The sequence below is a fragment of the Zosterops lateralis genome (assembly GCF_965231275.1).
Source record: "Zosterops lateralis genome assembly, chromosome: 36".
Classification (NCBI taxonomy): Eukaryota; Metazoa; Chordata; class Aves; order Passeriformes; family Zosteropidae; genus Zosterops; species Zosterops lateralis.
This window is the reverse complement of record NC_139796.1, coordinates 1,473,745-1,487,888: the sequence shown is the minus strand read 5'-3', so window position 1 is coordinate 1,487,888 and position 14,144 is coordinate 1,473,745. Positions and strand designations below refer to the sequence as shown.

Below are 14,144 nucleotides of genomic sequence, written 5' to 3'. Positions count from 1 at the left end.
AAGATGGCTGGCACAAACCAAAATGGAATACAAGATGGCTAACAGAATGCAGGACATTGTGGGATACAAGATGGCTGACACTAATCTGTAGGGAATACAAGATGGCTGACACAACGCAGGACATTGTGGGATACAAGATGGTTGACATTAAGCCATAGGGAATACAAGATGGCTGACACAGTGCAGGGCATTGTGGGATACAAGATGGCTGACACAAAACAGAATGGAATACAAGATGGCTGACAGAACGCAGGACATTGTGGGATACAAGATGGCTGACATTAAGCTATAGGGAATACCAGATGGCTGACACAACGCAGGGCATTGTGGGATACAAGATGGCTGACATTGAGCTGTATGGAATACAAGATGGCTGACACAGTGCAGGGCATTGTGGGATACAAGATGGCTGACACTAAACCATAGGGAATACAAGATGGCTGACACAACGCAGGGCATTGTGGGATACAAGATGGCTGACACTAAACCATAGGGAATACAACATGGCTGACACAACGCAGGGCATTGTGGGATACAAGATGGCTGACATTAAGCCATTGGGAATACAAGATGGCTGACAGAACACAGGGCATTGTGGGATACAAGATGGATGACACTAAGCTGTATGGAATACAAGATGGCTGACACAGTGCAGAGCATTGTGGGATGCAAGATGGCTGACACTAAGCCGTCAGGAATACAAGATGGCTGACACAGCGCAGGGCATCGTGGGATACAAGATGGCCAATATGGAGCAAGGCATTGTGGGATACCTCAACCCGCTGAGCCTAATTAAATGCAAGCAGTAATTAAGGGAGGAGTCAATCAGTCCCAGCATTAATTAGCGGTGGAGCGATTTCTCCATTATTAATTAGGATTGGGGCCAATTCCTCCATCATTAATTAGGGCATGAGCTAATTACCCTCAGCCTAATCACCCCAACATGAATTAGGGAAGAGGCTAATTACCATATCATTAATTAGATGAGGAACTAATTACCCCAACACTAATTAACAGATAGACTAATTATCCCATTATTAATAGGGATATATAGGGATTAATTACTTAATAATTAAGAGATGGGTTAATTAATTAAAGTAGGGTTTAATTCCCTCATCATTAGTTAATTAAGGCACTAATTACCCTCCACTAATGAGCTTTTCTTTCTCCACAGATCCCGGCGCAAAGAAGGTACCAAAACCCACCTTGGGATGGGTGGAAATCCCGGGATTTTTTGGGGGATCCCTTGGGGGGTCCCCGGGGGTCTCTGGGGGGTCCCAAGGGGTCTTAGGGGGGGTCTTGAGGGATCCTTGGGGGTCTCTGAGGGGTCTTGGGGGGTCTTGGGGGATCCCCGGGGAGTCTCTGGGGTCCTGGGGGGATCTTTTGGGGGGTCTTGGGGGGGTCTCTGAGGCTCTCTGGGGGGTCTCTGGGGAGTCCCAGGGGGTCTCTGGGGGGTCCCGGGGGTCCCAGGGGGTCTCTGGGAGGGTCCCTGAGGGGTCTTGGGGGGTTCCCTGAGGGTCTCTGGGGGGTCCTGGGGGGTATCTGGGGGGTCCTGGGGGTCTTTGGGGTGTCCTTGGGGGTCTCTGGGGGGTCCCTGGGGGTCTTTGAGAGGGTCTCTGAGGGTCTCGGGGGATCCCCGGGGGGTCTCTGGGGGTCCTGGGGGGATCTCCTGGGGGGTCTTGGGGGGTCTCTGAGGCTCTCTGGGGGGTCTTGGGGGGTCTCTGAGGCTCTCTGGGGGGGTCTCTGGGGGGTCCCAGGGGGTCTCTGGGAGGGTCCCTGAGGGGTCTTGGGGGGTTCCCTGAGGGTCTCTGGGGGGTCCTGGGGGGTCTCTGGAGGGTCCCGGGGGGTCTCTGGGGGGGTTCTTGGGTGTCTCTGGGGAGTCCCGGGGGGTCTCAAGGGGGTCCCAGGGGGTCTCTGGGGGGCCCCAGAGGGTCCAAGGGGGGGTCTCTGGGGGTCTCTGGAGGGGTCCCGGGAGGTCTTGGGGGGGTCCCAGGGGGTCTCAGGGGGGTCCCGAGGGGTCTCTTGGGGGGGGTCCCGGGGGGTTTCAAGGGGGTCCCGAGGGGTCTCTGGGGGTCCTGGGGGGATCTCTTGGGGGGTCTCAGGGAGTCTCTGGGGGTTCCTGGGGGTCTCTGGGAGGGTCCTGGGGGTCTTAGGGAGGTCCCGAGGGGTCTCTGGGGGGTCTCTGGGGGGTCCTCGGGGGGGTCTCTGGGCGGTCCCGGCTGGGTCTCTGGGGGAGTCCCAGGGGGGTCTCTGGGGGGTCTCTGGGGGGTCCTCGGGGGGGTCTCTGGGGGGTCCTCGGGGGGGTCTCTGGGGGAGTCCCAGGGGGGTCTCTGGGGAGGTCTCTGGGGGTTTCTGGGGGATCCCCTAGGGGTCTCAGGGGAATCCCCAGGGGTCTCTGGGGGGTTTCCGGGGGTCTCGGGGGGGTCCAGCCCCCCCAGCCCCCCCCAAACCCTCCCCACTCACGGGGGTCTCTTTCCCCCCACCCAGAACAAATCGCAGCGACCGGGACCCGACAAGAAACGGGGGGAGCTGGGTGAGGAATTTGGGGGGTCCCGACCCCTCCCCAGGACAGATTTGGGGGGTCCTGACCCTCCCCGGGGCAGGTCTGGGGGCTCTGAAACCCCCAGGAGAGATTTTGGGGGTCTTTGGGGAGATCTGAACCCCCCAGGAGAGATTTTTGGGGTCTTTGGGGGCTCTGAACCCCCAGGAGATATTTTGGGGGTCTTTGGGGGGATCTGAACCCCCAGGAGAGATTTTGGGGGTCTTTGGGGAGATCTGAACCCCCAGGAGATATTTTGGGGGTCTTTGGGGGGATCTGAACCCCCCAGGAGAGATTTTTGGGGTCTTTGGGGGCTCTGAACCCCCAGGAGATATTTTGGGGGTCTTTGGGGGGATCTGAAGCCCCCAGGAGAGATTTTGGGGGGATCTGAACCCCCAGGAGAGATTTTGGGGGTCTTTGGGGAGATCTGAACCCCCAGGAGATATTTTGGGGGTCTTTGGGGGGATCTGAACCCCCCAGGAGAGATTTTGGGGGTCTTTGGGGAGATCTGAACCCCCCAGGAGATATTTTGGGGGTCTTTGGGGAGATCTGAACCCCCCAGGAGAGATTTTGGGGGGATCTGAACCCCCAGGAGATATTTTGGGGGTCTTTGGGGGGATCTGAACCCCCCAGGAGATATTTTGGGGGTCTTTGGGGAGATCTGAACCCCCCAGGAGAGATTTTGGGGGGGTCTTTGAGGGGTCTGAAACCCCAGAAGAGATTTTGGGGGTCTTTGGGGGGATCTGAGCCCCCCAGAAGAGATTTTGGGGGTCTTTGGGGGGATCTGAACACCCCAGGAGAGATTTTGGGGGGTCTTTGGGGGGGTCTGAACCCCCCAAACCAGATTTGGGGGAGGGTCTTTGAGGGGTCTGACACCCCCTCAGTTCAAATTTTGGGGGGGTCCCAAAACCTAAGTTGGAATTTGGGGGTCCCGCAGGGGTTTTGACCCCCCCCCAATCCATTTTTAGGGTTTTTTTAAACCCCCCCAAATCCATTTTTGGGGGTCGCGGGGGGAGTTTTATCCCCCAATACATTTTTGGGGGGCTCAGGGGGGTCTTTTCCCCCCCCCCCAATTAATTCTTGGGGGTTTTGACCCCCCTAATTAATTTTTGAGGGGTCCTGGGGGGTTTTGACCTCCCCAAACCCATTTTGGGGATCTCAGGGGGTCTTTTGATACCCCCAAATCCATTTTGGGGGGTCCCAGGGAGGTTTTTGACCCCCAATCCAATTTTTGGGGGTCTCAGGTGGGTTTTTGACTCCCCCCAACCCATTTTTGGGGGTCTCTGGGGGGTTTTACCCTCCCAAATCAATTTTTGGGGTTTTTGACCCCCCCAAATCCATTTTTGGGGGTCTCAGGGGGGTCTTTTACCCCCCCCCCCAAATTAATTCTTGGGGGTTTTGACCCCCCTAATTAATTTTGGGGGTGTCTTGGGGGTTTTGACCACCCCAAATGCATTTTTGGGGGTCTCGGGGGGAGGTTGAACCCCCCAACCCATTTTGGGGATCTCAGGGGGTCTTTTGATACCCCCAAATCCATTTTGGGGGGTCCCAGGGAGGTTTTTGACCCCCAATCCAATTTTTGGGGGTCTCAGGTGGGTTTTTGACTCCCCCCAACCCATTTTTGGGGGTCTCTGGGGGGTTTTACCCTCCCAAATCCATTTTTGGGGTTTTTGACCCCCCTGAGATCATTTTTGGGGGTCCCAGGGGGGTCCTGACTCGGGGTTCGCCCCCCCAGGCCTCCCCAAAATGGAGAGCACCCAGCCCTACAGCGGCGTGCCCCCCCCCCCGGGGGTCCTGGCGCCCCCCCTGCGCCTCAGCCCCGGTGACGTCATCGAGGTGACAGTGGCCGAGGCCGAGGAGCTCTGGTGGCAGGTGGGGACACGGGGGGGACACCGGGGGTGGGGGGACCCCTAAATGGGGGTGGGACCCCCAGGGTGGGTTTAGGACCCCTGGAATGGGGATGGAACACCCAGGGTGGGGATTGGACCCTCGGGGTGGACATGGGACCCCTGAAATGGGGATGGGACCCCCAGGGTGGGGATGGGAACCTCGGGGTGGGTTTGGGACCCCTGAAATGGGGATGGGACCCCTGAAATGGGGATGGGACCCCTGAAATGGGGGTGGGACCCTCGTGGTGGGGGTGGGACCCCCGCAATGGGGGCAGGACCTCTGAAATGGGGATGGGACCCTCAGGGTGGGGATGGGACCCCTGAAATGGGGATGGGACCCCTGAAATGGGGGTGGGACCACTGAAATTGGGATGAGCCCCCCAGGGTGGGGATGGGACCATCAGGGTGGGGATGGGACCCCTGAAATGGGGGCAGGACCCTCGGGGTGGGTTTGGAACCCTTGAAATGGGGATGGGACCCCTGAAAAGGGGACGGGACCTCTGAAATTGGGATGGGACCCCTGAAATGGGGATGGGACCCCCTTTGTGTGTTTGGGACTCTCGGGATGTGTTTGGGACCCCCAAGATGGGAAATTGTGTCGGGGGGGGGGGGGGGGGAACCCCGGGGGTCCTTCCCACTCCCCCGAGATTTATGGGGAGACCCCCATTCCCAATTCCTGGGGGTCTTGAGGGACCCCAAAAGTCTCGAGAGACCCCCAGGACCCTTCCCCAATTCTGGGGATCTCGGGACACCCCAAAAACCAAGAGAGACCCCCAGGGTCTTCCTTCCCCCCGGTATTTTGGGGGGGGACCCCCATTCCCAATTCCTGGGGGGTCTCGCCCACCCCTCGGGGGTCTCGGGACCCCCCCTGGGACCCCCCAAATTTCCCCCCAGGGCCGGAACGTGGCCAGCGGGGAGCTGGGCTGGTTCCCCAGCAGCGCCGTCAGACCCTTCGTCTCCGTGAGTCTGGGGACCCCCCAAAAATCCCCCCAAAAACCCCCTCCGGGATCTTTGGGGGGTCCCCGAATTTGGGGAGGGGGCTCAGGGGTGTTTGGGGGTCTCAGTTGGGCTGACTCCTTAATTCTGGGTTTTTTCCTCCCTCTTGGTTCAGGCGCCGCTGCCGGATCTGACCGTCTACCCCTGGTCAGTGCTGGGACCCCAAAATCTCACCTGGGACCCCAAATTCGCACCTGGGACCCCAAATTTGCACCTGGGACCCCAAAATTCACACCTGGGACCCCAAATTTCACACCTGGGACCCCAGATTTTCACCTGGGACCCCAAAATTCTCACCTGGGACCCTAAAATTCACACCTGAACCTCCTGAATTTGCACCTGGGACCCCAAAATTCACACCTGGGACCCCAAAATTCGCACCTGGGACCCCAAAATTCACACCTGGGACCCCAAATTTCACACCTGGGACCCCAAAATTCTCACCTGGGACCCCAAATTCACACCTGGGACCCCAAAATTCGCACCTGGGACCCCAAAATTCACACCTGGGACCCCAAAATCTCACCTGGGACCCCAAAATTCGCACCTGGGACCCCAAAATCTCACCTGGGACCCTAAATTTCACACCTGGGACCCCAAAATTCGCACCTGGGACCCCAGATTTTCACCTGGGACCCCAAATTCACACCTGGGACCCCCAAATTTGCACCTGAACTGCCAGGATTTGCACCTGGGACCCCAAAATCTCACCTGGGATCCCAAATTTGCACCTGAAACCCCCAAATTTGCACCTGGGACCCCAAATTCTCACCTGGGACCCCCAAATTTGTACCTGGGACCCCAGATTTGCACCTGGGACCCCAGATTTTCACTTGGGACCCCAAAATTCGCACCTGAACCCCCAAATTTGCACCTGGGACTCCCCCCCCCCCCCAAAATCCTCACTCAGGTTCACCCCAGGACTCCCCAAACCCACCCCAAATCCAGATTTTTGGGGCCCCTTGGGGGGTTTTTGAGATCCAGGGTGGCGTTTTTGGGGTCCCAGATGCAAATTTGGGGTCCCAAATGGGCTTTTTGGGGTCCTGGGTGGGGGTTTTGGGGTCCCGAATGGGCTTTTTGGGGTCCTGGGTGGGGTTTTTGGGGTCCCGAATGGGCTTTTTGGGGTCCCAGGTGCAGTTTTTGGGGTCCCGGGTGGGGTTTTTGGGGTGGGTTTTTGGTTTCTTGGGTGCAGTTTTTGGGGGTCCAGGATGGGTTTTGGGGTCCCGGGTGCAGTTTTGGGGGTTCAGGGTTCGGTTTTTATGGTCCCGGGTGGGTTTTTGGGGTCCCGGGTGGAGTTTTTGGGGTGTGTTTTTGGGGTCACACCCCCTCCCTACACCCCAGGTTTGGGGGGGTCCCCGGTGGGTTTTTGGGGTCCCATGTGTGGTTTTGGGGTGTGTTTTGGGGTGGTTTGGGGCGTATTTTTGGGGTGTATTTTTGGGGTCCTGTGTATGTTTTTGGGGTGTGTTTTTGTGGTTTTGGGGTGAATTTTTGGGGTGACCCCCCATTATTCCCCCAGGTTCGGGGGGTCCCTGGAGCTCTGGGTGTGTTTGGGGTGTATTTTGGGGTGTATTTTGGGGGTCACACCCACTGTCCCCCCAGGTTCGGGGGGTCCCTGGAGCTCTGGGTGTATTTTGGGGTGTATTTTGGGGGTCACACCCATTCTCCCCCAGGTTCGGGGGGTCCCTGGAGCTCTGGGTGTATTTTGGGGTGTATTTTGGGGGTCACACCCATTGTCCCCCCAGGTTCGGGGGGTCCCTGGAGCTCTGGGTGTGTTTGGGGTGTATTTTGGGGTGTATTTTGGGGGTCACACCCATTGTCCCCCCAGGTTCGGGGGGTCCCTGGAGCTCTGGGTGTGTTTGGGGTGTATTTTGGGGTGTATTTTTGGGGTGTATTTTTGGGGTAACCCCATTCTCCCCCAGGTTCGGGGGGTCCCTGGAGCTCTCAGGTGTATTTTGGGGTGTATTTTGGGGGTCACACCCATTGTCCCCCCAGGTTCGGGGGGTCCCTGGAGCTCTGGGTGTATTTTGGGGTGTATTTTGGGGGTCACACCCGTTGTCCCCCCAGGTTCGGGGGGTCCCTGGAGCGCGCCGAGGCGGAGCTGGCGCTGTCCCCGCGCTCTGACGGCGCGTTCCTGGTGCGGCAGCGGCTGCGGGACCCCGGGGACTTCGCCATCAGCCTCAAGTGAGCCATGGGGACACTCAGGGGACACTCAGGGGACAATGGGGACATTGGGGACAATGGGGACATTGGGGACAGTGGGGACACTGTAGGGACAATTGGGACAACAGGGACATTGGGGGCATTGGGAACAGTGCGGGGACATTGTGGGGACATTGAGGACACTGCAGGGACACTGTGGGGACACTGGGGACATTGGGGACACTGTGGGGACAATGGGGTACTGGGGACATTGGGGACACTGTGGAGACAATGGGGACACTGGGGACACTGTGGGGACAGCGAGGGGACAGCAGGGACATTGTGGGACATTGGGGACAGTGGGGACACTGAGGGGACAATGGGGACACTGTGGGGACAATGGGGACACTGGGGACACTGTGGGGACAATGGGGACAGCAGGGACATTGGGGACATTGGGGGTGCTGGGGACATTGCAGGACATTGGGGACTTGGGGGACACCAGGAATATTGAGGACATTGGGGGCACTGGGGACATCAGGGACACTGGGGACACTTTGGGGACACTGGGAGCATTGGGGACATTGGGGGATAATGGGGATGCTGGGGACACTTGCAGGGACACTTCGGGGACATTGTGGGACACTGGTGATTTTAGAGACATTGGGGACATTGGGGGTGCTGGGGACATTGGGGACATTGTGGGGACAGTGGTGGACACTGCAGGGACATTGGGGGCATTGGGAACAGTGCAGGGACATTGTGGGGACATTGAGGACACTGCGGGGACACTGCGGGGACATTGGGGACACTGTGGGGGCAATGGGGTACTGGGGACATTGGGGACACTGTGGAGACAGTGGCAACAGGGGGACACTGAGGGGACAGCGAGGGGACAGCAGGGACATTGTGGGACATTGGGAACAGTGGGGACACTGGGGGGACATTGGGGACACTGAGGGGACAGCGAGGGGACAGCAGGGACATTGGGGACATTGGGGGTGCTGGGGACATTGCAGGACATTGGGGACTTGGGGGACACCAGGAATATTGAGGACACTGGGGACACTTTGGGGACACTGGGAGCATTGGGGACATTGGGGGATAATGGGGATGCTGAGGACACTTTGGGGACACTTTGGGGACATTGTGGGACACTGGTGATTTTGGAGACATTGGGGACATTGGGGGTGCTGGGGACATTGGGTACACTGGGGACACTTTGGGGACATTGGGGACATTGTGGGGACAGTGGTGGACACTGCAGGGACATTGGAGGCATTGGGAACAGTGCGGGGACATTGTGGGGACATTGGGGACACTGTGGGGACAATGGGGTACTGGTGACATTGGGGACACTGTGGAGACAGTGGCAACAGGGGGACACTGAGGGGACAGCGAGGGGACAGCAGGGACATTGTGGGACATTGGGGACACTGGGGACACTGGAGGGACAATGGGGACAGCAGGGACATTGGGGACACTTGGGGACATTGGGGACACTTGGGGACATTGGAGGTGTTGGGTCATTTGAGACACTGGGGACAGCAGGAACATTGGGGACATGGGGGACATTGGGGACAAGCAGGGACACTTTGGGGACACTGCAGGGACATTGCGGGGACAGGGGGACACTGCGGGGACAGCGGAGACATTGGGGACGTTGGGGATGTTGGGGACAATGGGGACACTGTGGGAACATGGGGACAATGGGGACAGCAGGGACATTGGGGACATTGGGGACACTGCAGGGACACTGCGGGGACACTGTGGGGACAATGGGGACAGTGGGGACACTGCGGGGACATTGCAGGACATTGGGGACATGGGGGACAATAGGAATATTGGGGACACTGTGGGGACATTGGGGACACTGGGGGATAAAGGGGAATATTGGGGACACTGTGGGGCCACTGCGGGGACAGTGGGGACATTGGTGATTTTGGAGACATTGGGGACATTGGGAATGCTGGGGATATTGGGGACATTGGGGACACTGCAGGGACACTGCGGGGACATGGGGACACTGGTGACAGTGGGGACGTTGGGGTCACCGGGGACATCGGCAACACTGGGGACATTGTGGGAACACTACGGGGACACTGCAGGGACACTTTTGGGGACACTTTGGGGACACTTTGGGGACATTTTTGGGATCATGGGGACATTGCTGGGGTCACGGGGACACTCTGGGGACACTGTGGGGACACTTTTGGGGAGGGAGAGGGAAAGATGGATAAGAGGGAGAGGGAAGGAAAAGGAAAAGGAAAAGGAAAAGGAAAAGAAAAGGGAAAGGAAAAGGAAAAGAAAAAGGGAAAGGAAAAGGAAAAGGAAGAAAAGGAAAAGGAAAAGGAAAAGGGAAAGAAAAGGAAAAGGAAAAGGAAAAGTCTCCCCGCAGGTTCCGCGGGCAGGTGAAGCACATCAAGGTCGCGGCCAGCGGGGGCCTCTATTGGGTCACCGAGCGCAGAGCGTTCCGCGGGCTGGTGGTGAGCGCCCCAAACACCCTGAGACACCCCAAAACCCTCCTGGGGTACCCCAAACACCCTGAGACACCCCAAAACCCTCCTGGGGTACCCCAAACACCCTGAGACACCCCAAAAACCCACCTGGGTACCCCAAAAACCCACCTGGGGTACCCCAAAAACACTGAGAGACCCCAAAACCCACCTGGGGTACCCCAAAAACACTGAGACACCCCAAAAACACCAGGGGCACCCCAAAAACCCTGAGACACCCCAAAAACCCACCTGGGGCACCCCTAAATACCTGAGAGACCCCAAAAACCCTGAGAGGCACCCCAAAACCACCAGGGGCACCCCAAAAACCCTGAGAGACATCCCAAAATTCCTGAGAGAGACCCCAAAATTCCTGAGAGACCCCAAAAACCCTGAGAGACCCCAAAACTCCTGAGAGACATCCCAAAAACCCACCCAGAGCACCCAAAACCTGAGAGGGGACCCCAAAACCCTGAGAGACACCAAAACCCCTGAGAGACAACTCAAAACCTGCCCGGGGCACCCCAAAAACCCTGAGAGAGACCTCAAACCCCTGAGGGACCCCAAAAACCCGCCCAGGGCACCCCAAAACCTGAGAGAGACCCCAAAATTCCTGAGAGACACCCCAAAAACACCAGGGGCACCCCAAAAACCCTGAGAGAGACACCAAAACCCCTGAGAGACCCCAAAAACCCGCCCAGGGCACCCCAAAAACTGAGAGACACCCCAAAATTCCTGAGAGAGACCCCAAAACCCGCTCAGGGCAGCCCAAAAACACCCTGACCCTCATTTGGGGCTGTTTCGGGGTCCTGGGGGATGTTTTTAGGGTTCCTGATCCCCCTGGGGATGTTTTTGGGATCCTAGGGATGGTTTTGGTGGTCCTGAGGATGGTTTTGGGGATCCTGGGGATGTTTTTGGGGTCCCTGACCCCCCCGGGTGTATTTTTGGGGTCCCGTGGTGTGTTTTTGGGGTCCTGGAGATGTTTTTGAGGTCCCTGACCCCCTTGGAGTTGGTTTTTGGTGTCCCGGGGATGGTTTTTGGGGTCCGTGACCCCCCTTTGGGGCTGTTTTGGGGTCCTGGGTTGGTTTTTGTGGTCCTGGAGATGTTTTGGGGTCCCTGACCCACCTTTGGGGCTGTTTTGGGGTCCTGGAGATGTTTTTGGGGTCCCTGACTCCCCTCTGGGGCTGTTTTTGGGATCCTGGGGATGGTTTTTGGGGTCCCAGGGTTGGTTTTTGGGGTCTCACACCCCCCCGGATGCGTTTTTGGGATCCTGGGGATGTTTTTGGGGTCCTGGAGTTGGTTTATGGGATCCCTGATCCCCCTGGGACTGTTTTTGGGGTCCCGGGGATGGTTTTTGGAGTCCCTGACCCCCCTCTGGGGCTGTTTTTGGTGTCCTGGGGTTGGTTTTTGAGGTCCTGGAGATGTTTTTGGGGTCCCTGATTCCCCTGGGGATGGTTTTTGGGGTCCCTGACTGCCCTGGGGATGTTTTTGGGGTCCTGGGGATGGTTTTTGGTGTCCCAGGGTTGGTTTTTGGGGTCCCTAACCCGCCTTTGGGGCTGTTTTGGGGTCCCTGGGGATGTTTTTGGGGTCCCTGACCCCCTCTGGGGCTGTTTTTGGGGTCCTGGGGTTGGTTTTTGTGGTCCTGGAGATGTTTTGGGGTCCCTGACCCACCTTTGGGGCTGTTTTGGGGTCCTGGAGATGTTTTTGGGGTCCCTGACCCCCCTCTGGGGCTGTTTTGGGGGTCCCAGGATGGTTTTTGGGGTCCCTGACCCTCTCTGGGCTGTTTTGGGGCCCTGGGTTGGGGTTTGGGGTCCCTGAGCCCCTCTGGGGCTATTTTGGGGCCCTGGGTTGGTTTTTGGGGTCCCTGACCCCCCTCTGGGGCTGTTTTGGGGGTCCCAGGATGGTTTTTGGGGTCCCTGACCCCCCTCTGGGGCTGTTTTGGGGGTCCCAGGATGGTTTTTGGGGTCCCTGACCCCCTCTGGGCTGTTCTGGGGTCCTGCAGGAGCTGGTGGAGTTCTATCAGCGTCACTCCCTCCGGGATTGTTTCAAGGCCCTGGACACCACCCTGGCCGTGCCCTACAGGGACCCCGAGAGCCGCCCGGGACCCCCCGACACCCGTACGGGACTGGGGGGGTGGGGGAGGCTGAGAGGGGGGTTGGGGGGGTCCTGGGGTGACCCTGAGGGGGATTTGGGGGTCCTGGGGGGTCCTGGGGTGACCCTGAGGGGAATTTGGGGGGTCCTGGGGGGTCCTGGGGTGACCCTGAGGGGAATTTGGGGGTCCTGGGGGGTCCTGGGGTGACCCTGATGGGGGATTTGGGGGTCCTGGGGGGTCCTGGGGTGACCCTGACGGGGGATTTGGGGGGTCCTGGGGGGTCCTGGGGTGACCCTGAGGGGGAATTTGGGGGTCCTGGGGGGTCCTGGGGTGACCCTGAGGGGGATTTGGGGGATCCTGGGGGGTCCTGGGGTGATTCTGAGGGGGATTGGGGGGTCCTGGAAGGGTTTGGGGTGATCCTGAGGGGTATTTGAGGGTCCTGGGGTGACCCTGAAGGGAGATTTTGGGGGTCCTGGAAGGGCTGGGGGAGGATTTGGGGGTCCTGGGAGTTATGGGGTGGCCATGGGAAGGATTTCGGGGGTCCTGGGGGTCCTGGGGTGATCCTGAGGGGGATTTGGGGGTCCTGGAAGGGTTTGGGGTGACCCTGAGGGAGGATTTGGGGTTCCGGGGGTGATCCTGAGGGGGATTTGGGGAGTCCTGGGGTGTCCTGGGGTGTCCTGAGGAGGATTGGGGGGTGCTGGAAGGGTTTGGGGTGATCCTGAGGGGGGATTTGGGGGTCCTGGGGTGTCCTGAGGGGGATTTGGGGTGTCCTGGGGTGACCCTGAGGGGGATTGGGGGGTCCTGGGGTGATCCTGAGGGGTATTTGGGGGTCCTGGGGTGACATTGAGGGGGTTTGGGGTTCTTGGGGTGACCCTGAGGGGGGTCTGGGGGTCTTGGGGTTGCACTCAGGGGGATTTGGGGTGTCCTGGAAGGGTTTGGGGTGACCCTGAGGGGGATTTGGGGGTCCTGGGGTGTCCTGAGGGGGATTTGGGGGTCTTGGGGTTGCACTCAGGGGGATTTGGGGGTCCTGGAAGGGTTAGGGGATGTTTAGGGAGGATTTGGGGGGGTCCTGGAGGTTCTGGGGTGACCCCGGGAAGGATTTTGGGGGTCCTGGGAATTGTGGGTTGGGTGAGGTTGGATTTGGGGACGTCACCGTGTCCCCTGTGTCCCCATTGTGTCCCCTGTGTCCCCTGTGTCCCCATTTGTGTCCCTTGTGTCCCCGTTGTGTCCCCCACAGTTTCAACTGTTTAGGGTTGGATTTGGGGATTTGGGGGTGTCCCCACGGTGTCCCCTGTGTGTCCCCTGTATCCCCTGTGTCCCCATTGTGTCCCCTGTGTCCCCAGGTGCCCCCCCCAGTTTCGACTCTCTTTAGGGTTGGATTTGGGGATTTGGGGATGTCACCCTGTCTGTCCCCTGTGTGTCCCCTGAGTCCCATTGTCTCCCCTGTGTGTCCCCAGTGTCCCCACACTGTCCCCGTGTGTCCCCAGGCGCCACCCGCAGTTTCGGCTCTGTTTAGGGTTGGATTTGGGGGTGTCCCCTGTGTGTCCCCACGGTGTCCCCTGTGTCCCCTGTGTCCCTATTGTGTCCCCATGGTGTCCTCACGGTGTGAGGTATTGTGTCCCCATTGTGTCCCCTGTGTGTCCCCACGGTGTCCCCTGTGTCCCCTGTGTCCCCATGGTGTCCCCCGCAGTTTCGGCTCTGTTTGGGGTTACATTTGGGATTTGGGGGTGTCCCCTGTGTGTCCCCACGGTGTCCCCATGGTGTCATCATTCTGTCCCCTGTGTCCTCATGGTGTCCCCATTGTGTCCCCGTTGTGTCCCCAGGTGCCCCCCCCAGTTTCGACTCTGTTTAGGGCCGGATTTGGGGATTTGGGGATGTCACCCTGTCCCCTGTGTGTCCCCCCGGTGTCCCCACAGTGTCCCCTGTGTGTCCCCCCAGTGTCCCCAAGCTGTCCCCTGTGTCCCCCCAGTGTCCCCAAGCTGTCCCCTGTGTCC

At 59.0% G+C, this 14,144-nt stretch overlaps 1 protein-coding gene across 1 annotated transcript in view; it reads left to right on the top strand.

The window, feature by feature from the left end:
- VAV1 (vav guanine nucleotide exchange factor 1) overlaps positions 1 to 14,144 on the top strand; it is a gene marked incomplete at its 5' end in the record, with an annotated part of 41,862 nt that overhangs the window by 25,262 nt on the left and 2,456 nt on the right. Inside the window, 7 exons of the mRNA XM_083881850.1 lie at positions 2,488 to 2,533; positions 4,275 to 4,411; positions 5,323 to 5,388; positions 5,540 to 5,571; positions 7,489 to 7,605; positions 9,962 to 10,049; positions 12,061 to 12,175. Coding sequence (XP_083737976.1) covers positions 2,488 to 2,533; positions 4,275 to 4,411; positions 5,323 to 5,388; positions 5,540 to 5,571; positions 7,489 to 7,605; positions 9,962 to 10,049; positions 12,061 to 12,175 — 601 coding nt within the window. The remainder of the gene's footprint in view (positions 1 to 2,487; positions 2,534 to 4,274; positions 4,412 to 5,322; positions 5,389 to 5,539; positions 5,572 to 7,488; positions 7,606 to 9,961; positions 10,050 to 12,060; positions 12,176 to 14,144) is intronic.